This window comes from Hemicordylus capensis, chromosome 4 (genome assembly GCF_027244095.1).
Source record: "Hemicordylus capensis ecotype Gifberg chromosome 4, rHemCap1.1.pri, whole genome shotgun sequence".
Lineage (NCBI taxonomy): Eukaryota > Metazoa > Chordata > Lepidosauria > Squamata > Cordylidae > Hemicordylus > Hemicordylus capensis.
Window position 1 is genome coordinate 50,788,517 of NC_069660.1, and position 15,327 is coordinate 50,803,843.

The 15,327-nt window shown below is 44.5% G+C and overlaps 2 protein-coding genes and 1 long non-coding RNA gene across 10 annotated transcripts in view; 1 reads left to right on the forward strand and 2 right to left on the reverse strand.

Annotated features, from left to right (window-relative positions):
* Window positions 1-298: 298 nt before the first annotated feature.
* On the reverse strand, window positions 299-2,377 carry RABIF (RAB interacting factor). The gene is made up of 2 exons (XM_053246477.1): window positions 2,182-2,377; window positions 299-1,201 (listed from the first exon to the last, which is right to left on the reverse strand). The coding sequence occupies exons 1-2, from the start codon at window positions 2,338-2,340 to the stop codon at window positions 956-958; spliced, it is 405 nt and encodes a 134-aa protein (XP_053102452.1). The 5' UTR covers window positions 2,341-2,377; the 3' UTR covers window positions 299-955.
* A 3,702-nt stretch (window positions 2,378-6,079) lies between these two features.
* Window positions 6,080-15,327, reverse strand: part of KLHL12 (kelch like family member 12) — a 33,937-nt gene continuing 24,689 nt past the window's right edge. For all 7 annotated transcript variants that reach the window (XM_053246471.1, XM_053246472.1, XM_053246475.1 and 4 more), the window contains 4 exons: window positions 14,692-14,850; window positions 10,202-10,300; window positions 8,821-9,007; window positions 6,080-7,932 (listed from right to left, as the gene is read on the reverse strand). In XM_053246471.1, the coding sequence (XP_053102446.1) occupies window positions 7,806-7,932; window positions 8,821-9,007; window positions 10,202-10,300; window positions 14,692-14,850 (572 nt within the window). In that variant the 3' untranslated portion in view covers window positions 6,080-7,805. The remainder of the gene's footprint in view (window positions 7,933-8,820; window positions 9,008-10,201; window positions 10,301-14,691; window positions 14,851-15,327) is intronic.
* Window positions 11,312-13,714, forward strand: LOC128323411 (uncharacterized). Of its 2 annotated transcripts, none has more exons than XR_008306255.1 (3): window positions 11,312-11,441; window positions 11,862-11,933; window positions 13,607-13,714. It is a non-coding gene; the product is annotated as an uncharacterized LOC128323411 (long non-coding RNA). The 2 variants fall into 2 exon arrangements; XR_008306254.1 differs by having other exon boundaries at window positions 11,862-11,937; window positions 13,607-13,697.

Below are 15,327 nucleotides of genomic sequence, written 5' to 3' on the forward strand. Positions count from 1 at the left end.
AGGCAGAGTCTAATTTTTATATCAAAGGAAGGATATGGGTCAACCAGACCACTCTGTCTCCCCATGCTTTGTAACTTCAGGCAATTTTCTCCCCAAAGTGAGCCATATTGGAAGAAGTTGGAGGGATAAGGTGGGAGAGTGTTCAGCTCCTCTTTGGATGTAAAGATTAGATTCCAGCCCCAACTTTATATGCCAACTGGGCAGATATGTAATAATCCTGACTACCCACTAATATCTAATTTGGCCCTGGTTCTCTCTGGCAACATTTTTTTTTAGAAAGAGCATATGTAAACTGAGAATCATGGATTAAGTTTAATTCAATACAAATATTCATAACAACTAAAGTATCCACTAACATCCTCTTTTTGCAGTTTTGTGATTTTTATTTTTTGCAACTATGAAACTTAAATTGATTTCCTGGCAATCCAGATCATGATCATAAAGTGAAAACTCTGGGATTCAGCCGCCTGCTTGTAAACATAGTCAAAAGTATACAACCTTTGGTCTAAAATAACATAGAATACCATAAATCTGGATACAGTGCTACAGAAAGTGGCCAGGAAATATTATTCCAAGCTGCATTATATGTCCACTAATCAAAGGATAAATAGTCCAACATATTCAATTCTTAAATTGAAATATTAATGGAATGAGGTGAACCACCAATTGCATGAGGTCCTTGGTCTCAGAATACATCCATGTAATCTGAAAGAAATTAGCAGGAATAGAAATTGGGGATTACTTATATGAAATAGAGGTTCAAGGGAGCTGTTACAATATAAACAGATACTTCTTTTAATGCACTATATTAGGGCATCATGCTTGTGCTGTTTTCAAGCCTGAATGTTGGTGTTACAAACTTGACATTCGTTCACTAAAAAGAAGCAGAATATCTATAGAATGGAACAGCCAGCTGATAGGAGGCTGATTGATCTTTTGGTCACCAGTCAGCATGTCATTCATGAGACACACGGTCCAAGGCCACATAGAAACTCTTTTTGTCATCCAAGCAGTGCCAGCCAATAGGGCCAATTTCACAGTCTGCACAGACCAGGAACTTTATGTTTCCAACATCCTTGGTGAAGCCAACATTTTCGAAAGAGAACATGTCATCAACCAGCCAGTGGTTCTGTAGGACATCCCCATCTGGGTCACTGTTACACACCAGCGCTGTCTTCTTCTTCATGGAAGGAAGAAAAAGCTGTTAAATAAGAAGACAGGCAAATCACCTGTGGTTATAATGAATACAGCAACATCTGATGTCCTATGGGGGCATCATGGAATGGTTTGAAGAAACTGCCACCTTCTCCAAGACACAAAATTGGAGCAGACTGCTACAAGCAAAACAACACACACACAGAATGCCCTCTCTCATCGTCTTGACACACACACACACACACACAAAATATGAATTTCTCTCTCTCTCTCACACTCACACACACACAAATATGAATTTTGATACAGGAACACAGGAAGCTGCCTGTCCATCTAGCTCAGTATTGCCTACACTGACTGGCAGTGGCTCTCCAAGGTTTAAGGCAGGAATCTTCCTAGTCTTACCTGGAGGTGCCAGGCATCAAACCTGGAACCATCTGCACACAAAGCAGATCTCTACCACTGAGATATGGTCCCATAGTTCTAGAATCTAGATGCTGAGGTGCCTAGCCATGAAGTAGGCCCTCTCCCTAGATCCAAACTTTAATTTGAGATGTTTCTGTTTTTAATGCGAGGGTGCCAGATGGGGAATAGTCATTGTTTTATTTGCTTCACATTTTTGTGATATTAATGTGTATTGAATTAGGATGCTGTCAACCTCTTCAAACAGTCCTTGATAGAGAGATGAGATAGAAATAACTTAAAATAAAACAATGTATTCATTGTGATGATGGGCGTGTGCCGCGTGTCGCTTGAGCACAGGCTGAAACTGCTTCAGTCTCTCCCCGGCTGAGCAGCCACCAACGCATCGGAGAGAAGGCCTTTCATTCATAGTAGACTACAGCCTCCAAGGACGTAGGAGCCCTAGTGCCGCCACCGCTCCTCCATACTAAGCGCTGCTTGATGGAGAGAGCAGCTGGAACCTAAGAAAAGTCCCTCCCTACTGGGCTGATCCGGCAGCCCAGGGCGGCAGCAGGCGCGCGGGAGGAGGGGACAGCGCGCACAGCCGCCTCTACCACTGCCTACCTCTCTGCGGGCGAAAATGGCGGCCCCAGGCAGAAGGACGCGGGAGCCGCAACGTTGGCACAGCACAGCCTTGCGGTTCCGGCCCTGCGCGCACACCAGCTCCTCCGCTCCTGATGCCGCCGCTGCTACAGTCTCCATCTCCGAACAGGGCGCCGCCATAGCCACGCAGGCGCAATCGCCTAAGGGCGGGGCCACGGGCAGAGAGGAGGGCTCCCTAGCCACCCCCATTTGGTGCTAGTTTCCTGCTAGCGCGACAGGCAGGCCGCGATGGCTGAAGGAGACGGGAAGCGAGACTAATGATCGCAATCTCCGCCAACCAACCCTCCTTGCTCTTTATTATCCTCAGCGCTAAAGGACTTCTTCTTGCAACTTCACATATACGCTGATGGGATCAGAGCTGTCGGTGACTGACCAGGAGAGAGATCTTGAGGTCGTGGTGGACAGCTCGTTGAAACGGTCGTCTCAGTGCACGGCAGCTGTGAAAAAAGCTAATTCTATGCTAGGAATCATTAGGAGGGGGATCGAAAATAAAAATGCTAAGATTATAATGCCCTTATACAAATCTATGGTGCGGCCACATCTGGAGTACTGGCTACAGCTTTGGTCACCGTATCTTAAGAAGGATATTGTAGAACTGGAAAAGCTGCAGAAGAGGGCAACCAAAATGATTATGGGCCTGAAGCACCGTCTTTATGAGGCTAGGCTACAGCATCTGGGGCTCTTTACCTTGGAGATGAGGAGACCAAAGGGAGACATGACCGAAGTGTATAAAACTACGCATGGAGTGGAGAGGGTAGACAGAGAAATTTTTCTCCGTCTCGCACAGCACTAGAACCAGGAGTCACTCCATGAAACTGAAGGTTGGGAAATTTAGGACGGGACAAGAGGAAATACTTTTTCACACAGCACATAATTAATCTATGGAGTTCCTTGCCATAGGATGTGGTGATGGCCACCAGCTTGGATGGCTTTAAAAGGGGTTTAGACAGATTCATGGAGGACAGGTCAATCAATGGCTACTAGTCTGATGGCTATGGGCCATCTCCAGCCTTAGAGGCACAATGCCTCTCAATACCAGTTGCCGGGGAGCAACAACAGGAGAGAGGGCATGCACATACCTCTTCTCTGTGGGCTCCCCAGAGGCATCTGGTGGGCCACTGTGTGAAACAGGATGCTGGACTAGATGGGTCTTGTGCCTGAACCAGCAGGGCTGTTCTTATGTAAAGAAGCAGTACCTAAAATGTGGTACCATGCTGTGTTTTTACTTTTGTTTTGGACTGTTCCATCAGTGTGTGACTGAAATTCTCCCATCTGCCTGTCAAGAAATTAATGAAGGTTGTGCACAGGTATCATGTGATTTAGAGTCGGAAAGAAAGGAAGATGTACCCTTATAATAGGGCTGTGCCTGGAGCCAATCGGATTCCAATCCTATGGAAGTGATCATCGAATTGTGCATCCAATAACTGTACTGGATCGAATCATTTTATGCATTGTTAGTGAGTGGAAACATAGTCTCACAGGATATAATGGCCTATAGGAAATAATAGAACATCACTGAAATGTATTATTGTAAGTCAGAATCTGATATTTTAGGCATGCTTGATCTTCTCTTAGAGTTGATTGTGTACTCTTTTTAGGGTTTGATACCACCCTCATTTCATGCTGAAGTGCCAGTTTCAGAGAAGCGGACAAACCTTTCCTCCTCCCCTTTCACACTTTTGCTTTGAATATATACAATCAGATGAGGCCAACAATATTCCATTGCAGTCGTTCTTAGCAAGCAGTACCTTCTCAATGGTTCTTTAAATATTAGAGTTGCTCAGAGAAGGGTGGAGTTTCCTCTTTCCCTTCCTGTGACTGGAAGGGAGAGGAGTACATTTCAGTATGTTTGGAGCAACTGCAAGCCTGAGACATTGAAGCAGAGATGTCAATTACATCACTGCTCTCTTCCTCCCCTCAGCATTTTCCATGGTGTGGCACATCACCAGGCTCAATGACAAGCAGATTTTGTGACATCATCAGCAACAGAGAAAAGTATGTAAACAGCCATCCAATAATTAAATGGAGTTTGATACCGCCCGATAGGATGCAAATACACACACACACACACACATACAGTGGTGCCAATATTAGCAATTTTGCATTGAAAATGATACCATGCAAAATACTGCTAACAGGCTGCATCACTCTGGATCTGATCATTGTTCCAATTCAATGCACAACCCTCCTAAATAACATAAACAACACTTTTATGTGACGGCTACTAGCTTGGATGGCTTTAAAAGGAACTTAGACAAATTCACGTGGGACAATGGCTACTAGTCTGGTGGCTATAGGACACCTCCAGCTTCAGAGGAAACATGCCTCTAAAAACCAGTTGCAAGAGAGAGGGCATGCCCTCAACTGTTGCCTGTGGGCTTCTCAGAGGCATCTGGTGGTCCACTGTGTGAAATAGAACGCTGGATGGGTGGAGCCTGATCCAGCAGGGCTGTTCTTTTCACCCACAGATCTGGCCATAGGCCATGTGTCTATTGACATTCCATTCTCAGTACGGCTATCTTATTTGGTCGATGGGTATTCACTGCAATATTCATGATGCTTCAATATTCTTCACTTCTCTCCCATTTTAAGTTTCCATTAAATGCCTAGGAGAGGAATATCATGGCTGCCACATTAGATTACAAAACGGAACTACCAAGTTAAACATCCTGAATCTTTATCATAGCAAGGACATTCAGGGGAAACAGAAATAATTACGTGATGGGAAGCATATGGTTCATGGAGCTGTTTCTTGGTGATTATCTCTCTTATCCAACCAGGAGAAGCTTTATTACACTTCTCCCATTTAGCAATTAACTTGGAGGTAAGTTCCCTCTCTAGAATGAGCAGCAAGATCAACCTGTAAGCAAAAGCAGAAAGGGCAGTGCCAAGATATGCAATTGCATAATTAAAAACAGCAGGAATTTAGTTTGGGTTTTAAACTAACTTGCATTTGCTCAACCCCCAGTCAAACAAGTCTGCAAGGTCCAACTATACTCACTGGTAATTTGTGATCTCCATTGAGTACTGCAGTGGTTGTGTCCCATGACTAATCACTGTAGATAGTGAGGCTATTCACAGGGACAGCCTAGCTTGGGTTGGGCTGCTTCTGTGGAACTTCTGCCAGCATTTAGCCGAGCTTAAATGAATCTGTGGTTCATTCAGCCTTGGAAGGCAATCATGAGAACCATCACTGCCAGGTTAAAAGCCCCACCCACCCACTAGCCAGATGCCATTTCCAGCAGAGAGCTGGAGGGAAGGAGTGGCTGAGCAAGCATGGCAACTGCTCTAATAAGAGCAGCTGCTGTGCTCATGGTGCAGGGCACTCTGGGATGCGGGAGGGGGAGGTCCTCCTGTTCCCAGCTCTGGCTTTCACCACATTACGGCTTGTGTGGGCGCATGGTGGAGTGATAGATGGCCACTGCTCATCTGCCAGGGAAAGAAGACAAGCTCCTAGCTTCCCTGCAGCCCATCTGAGCAGTGGCCAGAGGTGGTTTGAATGACCTCAGTGAGTTACAATTAGGTTATCTCATTATAACCTTGTACTTTTTAATATCTGTATGACACCTATATAGTATTCTGATTTTGGACAGAATAAACCTGGTATTATGACAGCTAGTGGTATTGTCTCTTTAAGAAATAAGCTACAGAGGAAAGAGGGAACTCTTTAGGAAAGGAAGGGCAAAAGCAGACTCCATGTTAAGAGGTGGCTGTACACCTGCGTAGGTCTTCTCAGAGCTGTAAAAGGTGCTCAGACAATGTGTGGTGTTTTTCTATAGTCTGGAGTGTACTATCAACACTACAAGAATAAAGTCAAGCTACCCAGAGGAAAGGTAGAAAGAGACCAAATAGTCACATGTACCAGAGATACTTTTATTAAAAAATACATAAGAAATGAATCACAAACACTGGCGTGATAGAACAGAATCCATAAACTCAGTGTTGTTTGAAAGTGCATAATTATCCCATGCCACCACATCCCCAAAGCAAGGAGTCAACAGCACCCAAGAAAATAAATACATTCATCCCTTGGTTCTTGATAGGGCAACACAGGAAGAGGCTCAGTAAGTCATGGGAGGAGAGCTTCAGGGTCATGCTGAAAGTGTAGGACACGTACATAGGGGATGGAACAGCATTATCCACAGGCTCAGGTGTCCGCTTCAGCAATGTGACTTGTCATAGGTTTCTCTGTATGTTTGCACATCTAATACAAGCTATGTTACACACCAGAAGGGTATTTAATAAGTGGGAAGAAAGGGAATCCTAAAAAGTCACTACAGAGGGATGTCTTGAGCAAAGTGAAGAATTCCAGTCTGTATTAGATAGAATCAAACTTCTGGTGACTGAATCTGGAGGGATACTCAGCAGGAAAAACTGAAATGTGTTGGAAACATCTATATGCAATTAAGAGTGTACAGCTTCCCATATTCCCAGAAGCACAAGAAACAGCCTCAGAAAAAGCAGAGATGATGAGGTGCAAGAGAACCTGTGCCAACATTGCTCATACTGGGCAATACAGACTTTATAAGTCCCTGACAGGGAATCAGGCTTTGCCTTGTCTACACTGGAGATTGGGAGATGACTAGTGTGAGGTGAGAAGAGGTGTTTTGTGGGGATAGGTTGCCTTGTACGTGCCCATGCAAGGCCTGAAAAGTGTCCTGGGCAGGTGCAATCTCCAAAAGCAGGATGATAATGTTTTCCTCTAACCTTGGCACCCATCCATCCATTTTGGCTCAGGCACCCAAGAACTCACTTTCAAACTTATTATTTAACTACTCTGCTAATACTAAGTAGTTTTCTCTTGGAAGGCAAATGCAAATTATAGCCACATTTCTGTTCACAAATGCTAGAACACACCACTTCTCTCCAGGAAACACGGGTATCCAGCATCCAGAAGAAAACTAAATGCAATATCACCCTCCAGTGTGCCTGCCATTCTTCCCAGCAAACAGACTGGATATTGCAGCCGGGCTTAATCTCCAGTTTCCCCTCTTCAGATACTGAGGTGAAGGTCAGCTGCCTTACACCAAGATGCGGAATCTTTACAGCTGCATGCATCAACCTTTAGTTTGATTCTTCTCCCCATCATCGTGTGTAAGACTGCAGAGCTTGATAAAGCATCCAGAAAGCCTTGTGCACGCACAAAATATTCACTAACAGTATGTCTGCACTGCAGCATATTTGGTACATGGAAACATTCAGGCACAAATCCACCTTTGGATCCACACTCACATTTCCCTGCATATGCTGATACACTGGAGAGGACTGAGATGCACTGCTTAAGCTCAAGCATTCACCAGACCAGGAGGCAAGGACATCCTTGCTGCTCTGACAACTCACTTTTTACAGGGGTAGCCCATATGAGTGTGTAATTCCTCCATTATCAGCTCAAAGTGCCTTGTGTGTGGTTCCCCCCCACTGGAATCAGTAGCTTTGAAGATGAGGCTGAGGGTGTGGAGCATAGGCCAGATGCCAATCGTTACTGTATCCATAGCTTCAGGAGATCAATAACGGCAAGTTCGATGGTCCTTTCTCCTACAGCCTCTCTGTTCCATGAAAGTGCTCTCATAGGTCCTTTCCCTAAGTCACTTCTCCCTCAGCACACAAACACCAGCATCACAACGTTGGGTCCCCAGTGATGTAACAACTTCCCAGGTGTCAATGATGGGGTCGTAGCATTCAATACTGCTCAGGAGTGAGTTCCCATCATACCTGCAAGTGACGGAAAGTTATAGGTTAGAACATATGCTGGCATCCAGGACTCTTGAAGAAAGAAGAGATGTATTATATTAATTAAAACACGGCAGTAATTTGAGAGAGGTGACAAAAACATCCTAATTAGTTATATGAGGATGGAGTTCCTATATTTTAAGATCTCAGTGGAAGGGAAAGCCTACATGCCCATTTTTGCTCATCTGGTGACTAACCCACACTATGGACCAATCTACATGTTCAGTTTTCATAGGATGTCCATACTTCTGTTCAAGGACAAGTGCCTTTAAAATATATGAACAGTTATACCAGTATATATTTTCATTCCATTATGTGTATCAGAAAGCTGTAGTCCACATGTAGTCCACATGTGTAAAGATAATAAAACTGACATTCTTAGATTACAAAATAATCTTTGTCCTTTGTACTAAATGCAAATGAACTAATACAAATGAAAAAAACCACTTTAAATATTTGGGGTAGGACTGAACAGATACTGAAATAAATGCATAAATATGAAGATCCTCCTGCCCTTTCCTTTCTTCCACCGAGGTGTGAGATGGCAGTCTTGTGGGCTAAGGAACCGGAGGTGGGCAAGATGAGTGCATGTGCTGAGAATGTGCCGAATGTCTCCAAGACAAAGGCTAATCTGGGTGAAGGCCTGGTCAGCATCAAAACAGAAGTGAGGTTGTGAGGCTGGATAAGAAGGCAGGCATGCTGGACTGCATCTGACCCATGCTTACAACAAACTGAATATAGGGAAGTTCAGGGGGTGGGAGGAAGAGACACAGCTGGAAAAGGATGTGACAGTCAATCTGCCTGCACAGCCCATAAAGGTTTGCCTAGGACACTCTGGTCTTTTCTAGCAGAGAGGCCTAATCTGCTTACCCTGCTATGGCGTAAAGTCTCCCTCGCAGCACAGTTGCACCCACATAACAGCGAGGGGTTGTCATGCTTGTCACTGTTGTCCAGGAGTCTGTGCGAATGTTGTATGCTTCCACAGAGGAGAGATGTGCTGTTCCATCAAATCCTCCAACTACATAAATATGATCATTCAGCAAGGCTACTCCAGCTCCTAGAAAAAGATACCATGGAATTCACTCCAAGATAAGTGAGCTTCTTACAGTTAGGCATATCCAGAAACAAAGAGATTTTAACTCTTGCTTTCTGACAATGTTTGAACACTTAGGAGTGAGCAATGATCACAACACCTACCTCTCATTAGCATTCACATATCACCAGTGGCAGAGGGATGCTGGCAGCAGCCCGTGTTTGGCCATTGCTGTGGCCCCCTGACCCCGCCCCTGTGCCTGATGTCAGATTCAGGGGGCTGCCTAGCCATGCCCCCCACATCTGACATCAGATGTGGGGGCATAGTCTCCCTCCCAAACGGGGCCACACAGGGACATCAGTTTGTGCTACGTTGGTCAGCGCGGGCCAGAGCAACTCTCCCTGCCTTTAAAAGGGAGAGTCACTCCGGACGCGCTGCCAACGCAGTGTGGGCCAATTTCGGTACCAAACGGGGCCACGCGGCTCCATTTGGGAGTGAAATAACGCCCGCCCCCCCCGCATCTGACGACAGACGTTGGGGGCATGCCTGAGGCCGCAAGGTGTGGTGGCCCGGGTTCTTTGAACCCGTTCACCCAGTGGTGGCTTCGCTGCTGCATATCACCACTGCTAAAGTAGCAGAGGAAATTTAACAAAAACTGAGCTACATTGGTGTCTTTTTCACAAAGTTAAGAAAAGTATACTTTTAAATTCAGGTATTATGGTGGCAGGGGGGATGCTAGGGAGAGAAGGCTGGTCTCTTTATTTAGCAGGGGGAAAGTAACTGGCCCTATCCACCCCCAGCACAGTACCTCCAGTGACTGCTGCTGGTGTCTATCTTACATTTCCTTTAGACTCTGAGCCCTTTGGGGACAGAGATCCATCTTATTTATTTATTATTTCTCTATGTAAACTGCTTTGGAAACTTTTGTTGAAAGTGGTATATAAATACATTTGTTGTTGGCAGGCTCAGCAAACCCTGAATCAATCATTTGGATGCTTCACTGCTTTTTAGGAGGAGGGCTGCATGGAGAAGCAAGAAGAAAACAATCATTTGCTAGACATAATTAGGCCACCTCCAGCTATTAACGTGACTTAAGATGGTTGATAGGACTCTGCAAAACAGTACTACAGAATACTAATGCTGAGCAAATACTTGTTAGAAATTGGGTTTATATATTTAATTCCATAACTAACAAACCTGACCAGAGATTTCACTCACCTGAGCGCTTGGTAGCCATTGGAGTGACATTTGCCCAGTGCCCAGTGTGGGGATCGTAACGCTCCACAGAATTTAAGATGTTCAGACCATCATAACCACCTGAAAATACAGAGGAACCCGACAAATTATAAGTTTTATTTGCAGACCAAAGGCTCAGGATGGGCAACATTGATAAAAGAGAAGGATCCCAGTTTCCAAAGAGCTCAGAATCTGGGTCAGGCAATGATTGTTTTGGTTGTGCAAAGCCTAGGCAAAACAGATTTTGCACAACCAAGGAAGTGAGATTAAGGGGCACAAACATTTACAACCCTATTAATATAGATAATCAAAGGACCAGCAGAGTTTCCAGTCATTTCCTATCTTATTTCAGGTGATCTGGCTTCTGAAAAAAGTGTTAGGCATCTCTATAAAATGGTCTGGAAGTACCCAGGGAATTACTCACAAGAGGACAATGGTATGTGTATGCACAATATTTATCATTGACTAGGAAAGCTGTGAAATTCTTAAAACCACAGTGAGTCCAAGCAAGCATTACCAAAGGAAGTGGCACCTCAGTGCTTCCTCCTTAATGTTATTAAGGATAAAGCAATGCAGCTCATACTAAGTTGCCTTGGTCAGAGTATTCTAGCTTAATTGATCTGAGAATTTTGATAAAAATTAATTTAACTTTAGAAAATCCAGAATTAACTTCAGAAAACCCAGAAGCATCAATAAAGATTTATCAAACTGTGACCTCTTAAATTAAGAAAGGCAAAAGAATTTATCCAGTCTGAAAACTCCTGAGCAAAACTTGCTTTCTCTGCTCAATCTCTACTTTTATACATTCAGTTTACTATTTGCAGTACTAGAATGTTGAACCCACAGTCATTCTGTAGAGGGACATTTTTATGCTTGATGGATATGCCAGCTAGAACAGAAAAACAGGTTACTCACCTGTAACTGATGATCTGGTAGTGATCCATTGACATCCATTAGAATGGGTTCTGCACCTGTGCTGAAGCCTGTCGGTGTGGAGTACCACAGCTCTTCTTGCTGGTTGCGCCCCGCCCCACATGACTACATGGCTATTTAAGGCGGGAGGAAGCACCAGCACTTTAGTTCCTTGGAGACCACTGAAGTAGTCGAACCTCTTTGGAGCAATAGGTGAATTCTACGAAGAAGACTTGAGCACTACTGCAGAGGGGAGGTTCGGGAGGGTCTAATGGATGTCAACGGATCACTACCAGTTCATCAGTGACAGGTGAGCAACCTGTTTATCTTATCCATTCAAATGGTGTTTAGTTAGCTCCTAAAGGAGGAGGGAGCAGTAGTGTCACTGTAACACCCTTTTGAGAACACCTCTCCCAAATTTCACCTCTGCTGCAGAATGCAAGTCAATGGCATAGTGCTTTACGAAGGGCTGTTCTGAGGACCAGGTGGCAGCCCTACAAATGTCCTGAAATGATATGCCAGATAAATGAGCCGCTGAGGCATCGTAAGCTCTGGCTGAATGTGCTTTGATGGACTTAGGTAGCTGTACTTTTTGTAACTTATAAGTCAATAGAATTAGCTCTATTAGCTAGTGGGATAGCCTCAGACATGACAAGGCCAGACCCATAGACCTTCCTTTGTAGAATATAAACAACTTTTTTGTCTTTCTAATCATCTTTATTCTTGACAGGTAGAATAGAAGAGCCCTTCGGACATCCAGGGAATGCAGAGCCTTTTCAAGAGCTGAGCTCGGAGAGCTGAAGTAGGTAGGAAGCACAATATCTTGGTTTATGTGAAAATCTGTCACAACCTTAGGTAGGAAGCAGTGTTCCCTCAAACAAGGAATTCTAGATGTTGTTGACTACAGCTTCCATAATTCCCAGACAAAGGCTGTCGCAGCTGGGGATGCTGGGAGTTGTAGTCAACAACCTCTGGAATTCTCTGTTAGAGGAATGCTGGTAGGAAAGCAATGTCAGGACATAGCAGCACCTTATCTGGGTAGAAGCGTGCATAAGGCACATCCATCCTCAGGGCTGTAAGTTCACTCATCTTGTGGGCAGTTGTAATTGTCACCAAGAATGCAGTCTTCAGAGAAACCTGCTTCAGGCTAGCTGTAGCCAGGGGCTCAAAGGGCGTGTCTGTCAGAGCCGAAAGGACCAAGGATATAAGCCAGTGGCTGTCTTACCGGAGGATACCGACTGGCAAGACCCTTCAGAAAACTTTAGCAGCTGGAGTGGGAAAATACTATCCCATCTTCCTATCCCATCCTAGGTGTCTAGCTGAGATTGCTGCTAAGCAAACCTTTATGGAGACATTAGAAAGCAGGGAGATCTTTAACATGGTTAGGAACAGCAGGACCTGGCGGACTGTAGCTTTCAGAGGGTGAAAGCTGTTTAAGGCTGAATAGCCTTTTCCATTTACTAGCATAGTTTCTCCTAGTGGAAGGTTTCCTTTGGTTAAGTAGGATTTTATCTAGAAGCCTATTTTCCATGCTGTTAGCTGTAGAACGGGTACCTCTGGGTGCAGTACCTGACCGTTTTCTTATGACAGAAGATCTGGGTACTGAGGAAGCCTCCTGTATGTGTGTCCTGACAGTATGAGTAGATGCAGAAACCATGGTTGCCGAGGCCACCATGGAGTGATCAGCATGCATTTGACTTGGCAGATCAGAATATGTGCCACTACTCTCCCTATAAGATGTAGAGGAGAATAAATGGACAATAGGTGCTGAGACCAGTCCATCTGGAACGCATCCCCTAATGACTATGGGTCTTTGCCTGCCCTTGGGCAGAACCTTGTGCACTTGGCATTGAGTGCTGTCGTGAACAAGTCTATTTTGGGGAAGCCCCAAGCTCTGAATATTGGGAGCAAGTACTTGTTGTTCAATTCCCACTCGTGCCGCTCTTCCCTGGTGAACAAGTGACGCAGATCATCTGCCAGGACATTTTCTGTCCCCTTTATGTGAATGGCCAAAGTGGTGATGGTTTCTGATGCACTACTGCCAAATTTGTATGCTCAAAGCGCAGAGAGACCTAGACACCATCCCCCCTTGCCTGTTTAAGTAGGCAATTGCTGTTGTCTTGTCCAATTACAACTGGGCAGTTCTCCCTTTGAGCATTGGTAAAAAGGCATTCATGGTCAAGAAACCTGCCAAGAGTTCCAGGAAATGTATATAGAATTGTCTTTGCCAGTGACTCCATTGTCCCTGGGCCATGCTGCCATTGCAATGTCCCCCCAGCCTATCAGTGAGGCGTCCGTCGTCACCCATACTGAAGGAGACTGCAGTTGAAATGGGGACTCCTCACAGTAGATTCTCTGCACGAGTCCACCAACTCAATGACCAGAGGATTTGCTTTGGAATAATCATTTCTAGGGGCTGTCTATGTTCAGACGGAAGGTGGATATCAACCATAACTGCAAATTTCTTATTTTCAGGCATGTATGTCGAACCGTTGTCTTGTAGGAGGCCATAAGGCCCAGGAGGCGTTGAATCTGTCTTGCACGCTGCACTGGACTGGACTGGAGCTGATGTACAAGATCCGCAATTTCTTGGAATCTTTTGTGGTAAGTAGGCTCTTCCTGTCTGGGTATCCAGAACAGCCCCTATATAGGACATCACGGGCTTTAGATGAGATTTCTTCCAGTTGACTTCTGTCTGAGGTCCTGGAGAAGGTGCAATAAGCGTCTTCTTTGCTATGAGCCCCACCGGCCGTTGGGGTCACTTGAGGAGGTCTGTCTCCAGTTGCCACCAACTCGTTTGGTGGCTACACAGAGACGGGCCTTCTCGGCTGCTGCCCTGAGATTGTGGAATGCGCTCCCTGCTGAGATACGATCCTCCCCATCTCTGGCAATTTTCAGAAAACACCTGAAAACACATCTCTTCAACCAGGCTTTCTCAGCTTTTTAATACTTGTTTTTAATTTAAATTGTTCTGATTATTTAATTGTTTTATGATGTTTTTAATGGTTAATCATTGTTTTATGCTTTATAATTTTTGTTTTAATTATTAACTGATTTTAATGGTGTTTTAATGTAAACCGCCCTGAAGCTTTTGGAAGGCTGTTACACAAAATACATAGTCTAAAACAGTCCAAAGGTCAAAATAGCTGATAAAACAATTCTTTCCTTCTTTTTTCTTTTTAACAGAATTCACTAAGATACAGGAACCGCAGTGACCAAGGAACCGATTACTACAGTGGTCACAAAGGAACTGAAGTGCTGGTGCTTCTTCCCGCCTTAAACAGCCATGTTTAAGCGGCCCACATGGGGTGGGCCGCAAGCATGGAGAGGAGTTGTGGTACTCCACACCGACAGGCTTCAAAGCATGTGCAGAACCCATTCTAATGGATTCAACGGATCACACCTCAGATTTTGATTATAACTTCTCCTGATTATAACATCTTGGATAGTATTTTCACCAAACATGATCCATACATGTTTATTTGAAAGTAAGCTCCAGAGAATTCAATGGGACTTATTCCCAAGTAAATATGCACAGAATGCTGACCAAGGCAACCTACCAAGACAGTAGATAATGTTGTTAGCAACAACCAGTCCTGCTCCTTCTCGAGCTGTCTGCATATCTCCCAACATACTCCACTGATCAATGTTGGGATCATATCTTTCCATACTGGTATGCCGCCGGCTTCCATCAAAACCTCCAGAAACATAGATCATGTCTGTAACATAATACAGGTTAGGAATTGACAGTTATGGCTTTCCTTTGCCCTAATCTTCTTTATGTCTTTTGATATATAATATCTGCATTCATCCCCAATATGAATAAATTGGAGCTGGGGCCACTCAGAGCTGCTACCGGTATTACAGTTCCACAAGAGAATTACAGTTCCACAAGAGACAAAATATTAATGTTTCAGACATGAATTCCAAGTAAAGACTTCCTTAACCACAACCACCCCTCATAGGAATGCTATAATTATAGTGCTATTTGTCCCAAATCACAACAGTGGTATTAGCATCTACTCATAAACTTGGAATGGATCTTCTCAGTGTTCCCTGTAAGAGGGATTCCCAGATGTTGTTGACTACAACTCTCATATTCCCCAGCCCAATACTACTGCAGCTAGGGATTATGGGAGTTGTAGTCAACAACATCTGGGAATCCCTCTTACAGGGAACACTGGATCTCCTACATT

What these genes read in the sequence shown, in the direction of transcription:
- RABIF (XM_053246477.1), bottom strand. Translation starts at nt 2,340, where the DNA reads ATGGCGGCGCCCTGTTCGGAGATGGAGACTGTAGCAGCGGCGGCATCA. An exon ending in CCATTTTCGCCCGCAGAGAG is followed by an intron (nt 1,202 to 2,181) that starts GTAGGCAGTGGT and finishes CTTATTTAACAG; the next exon opens with CTTTTTCTTCCTTCCATGAA.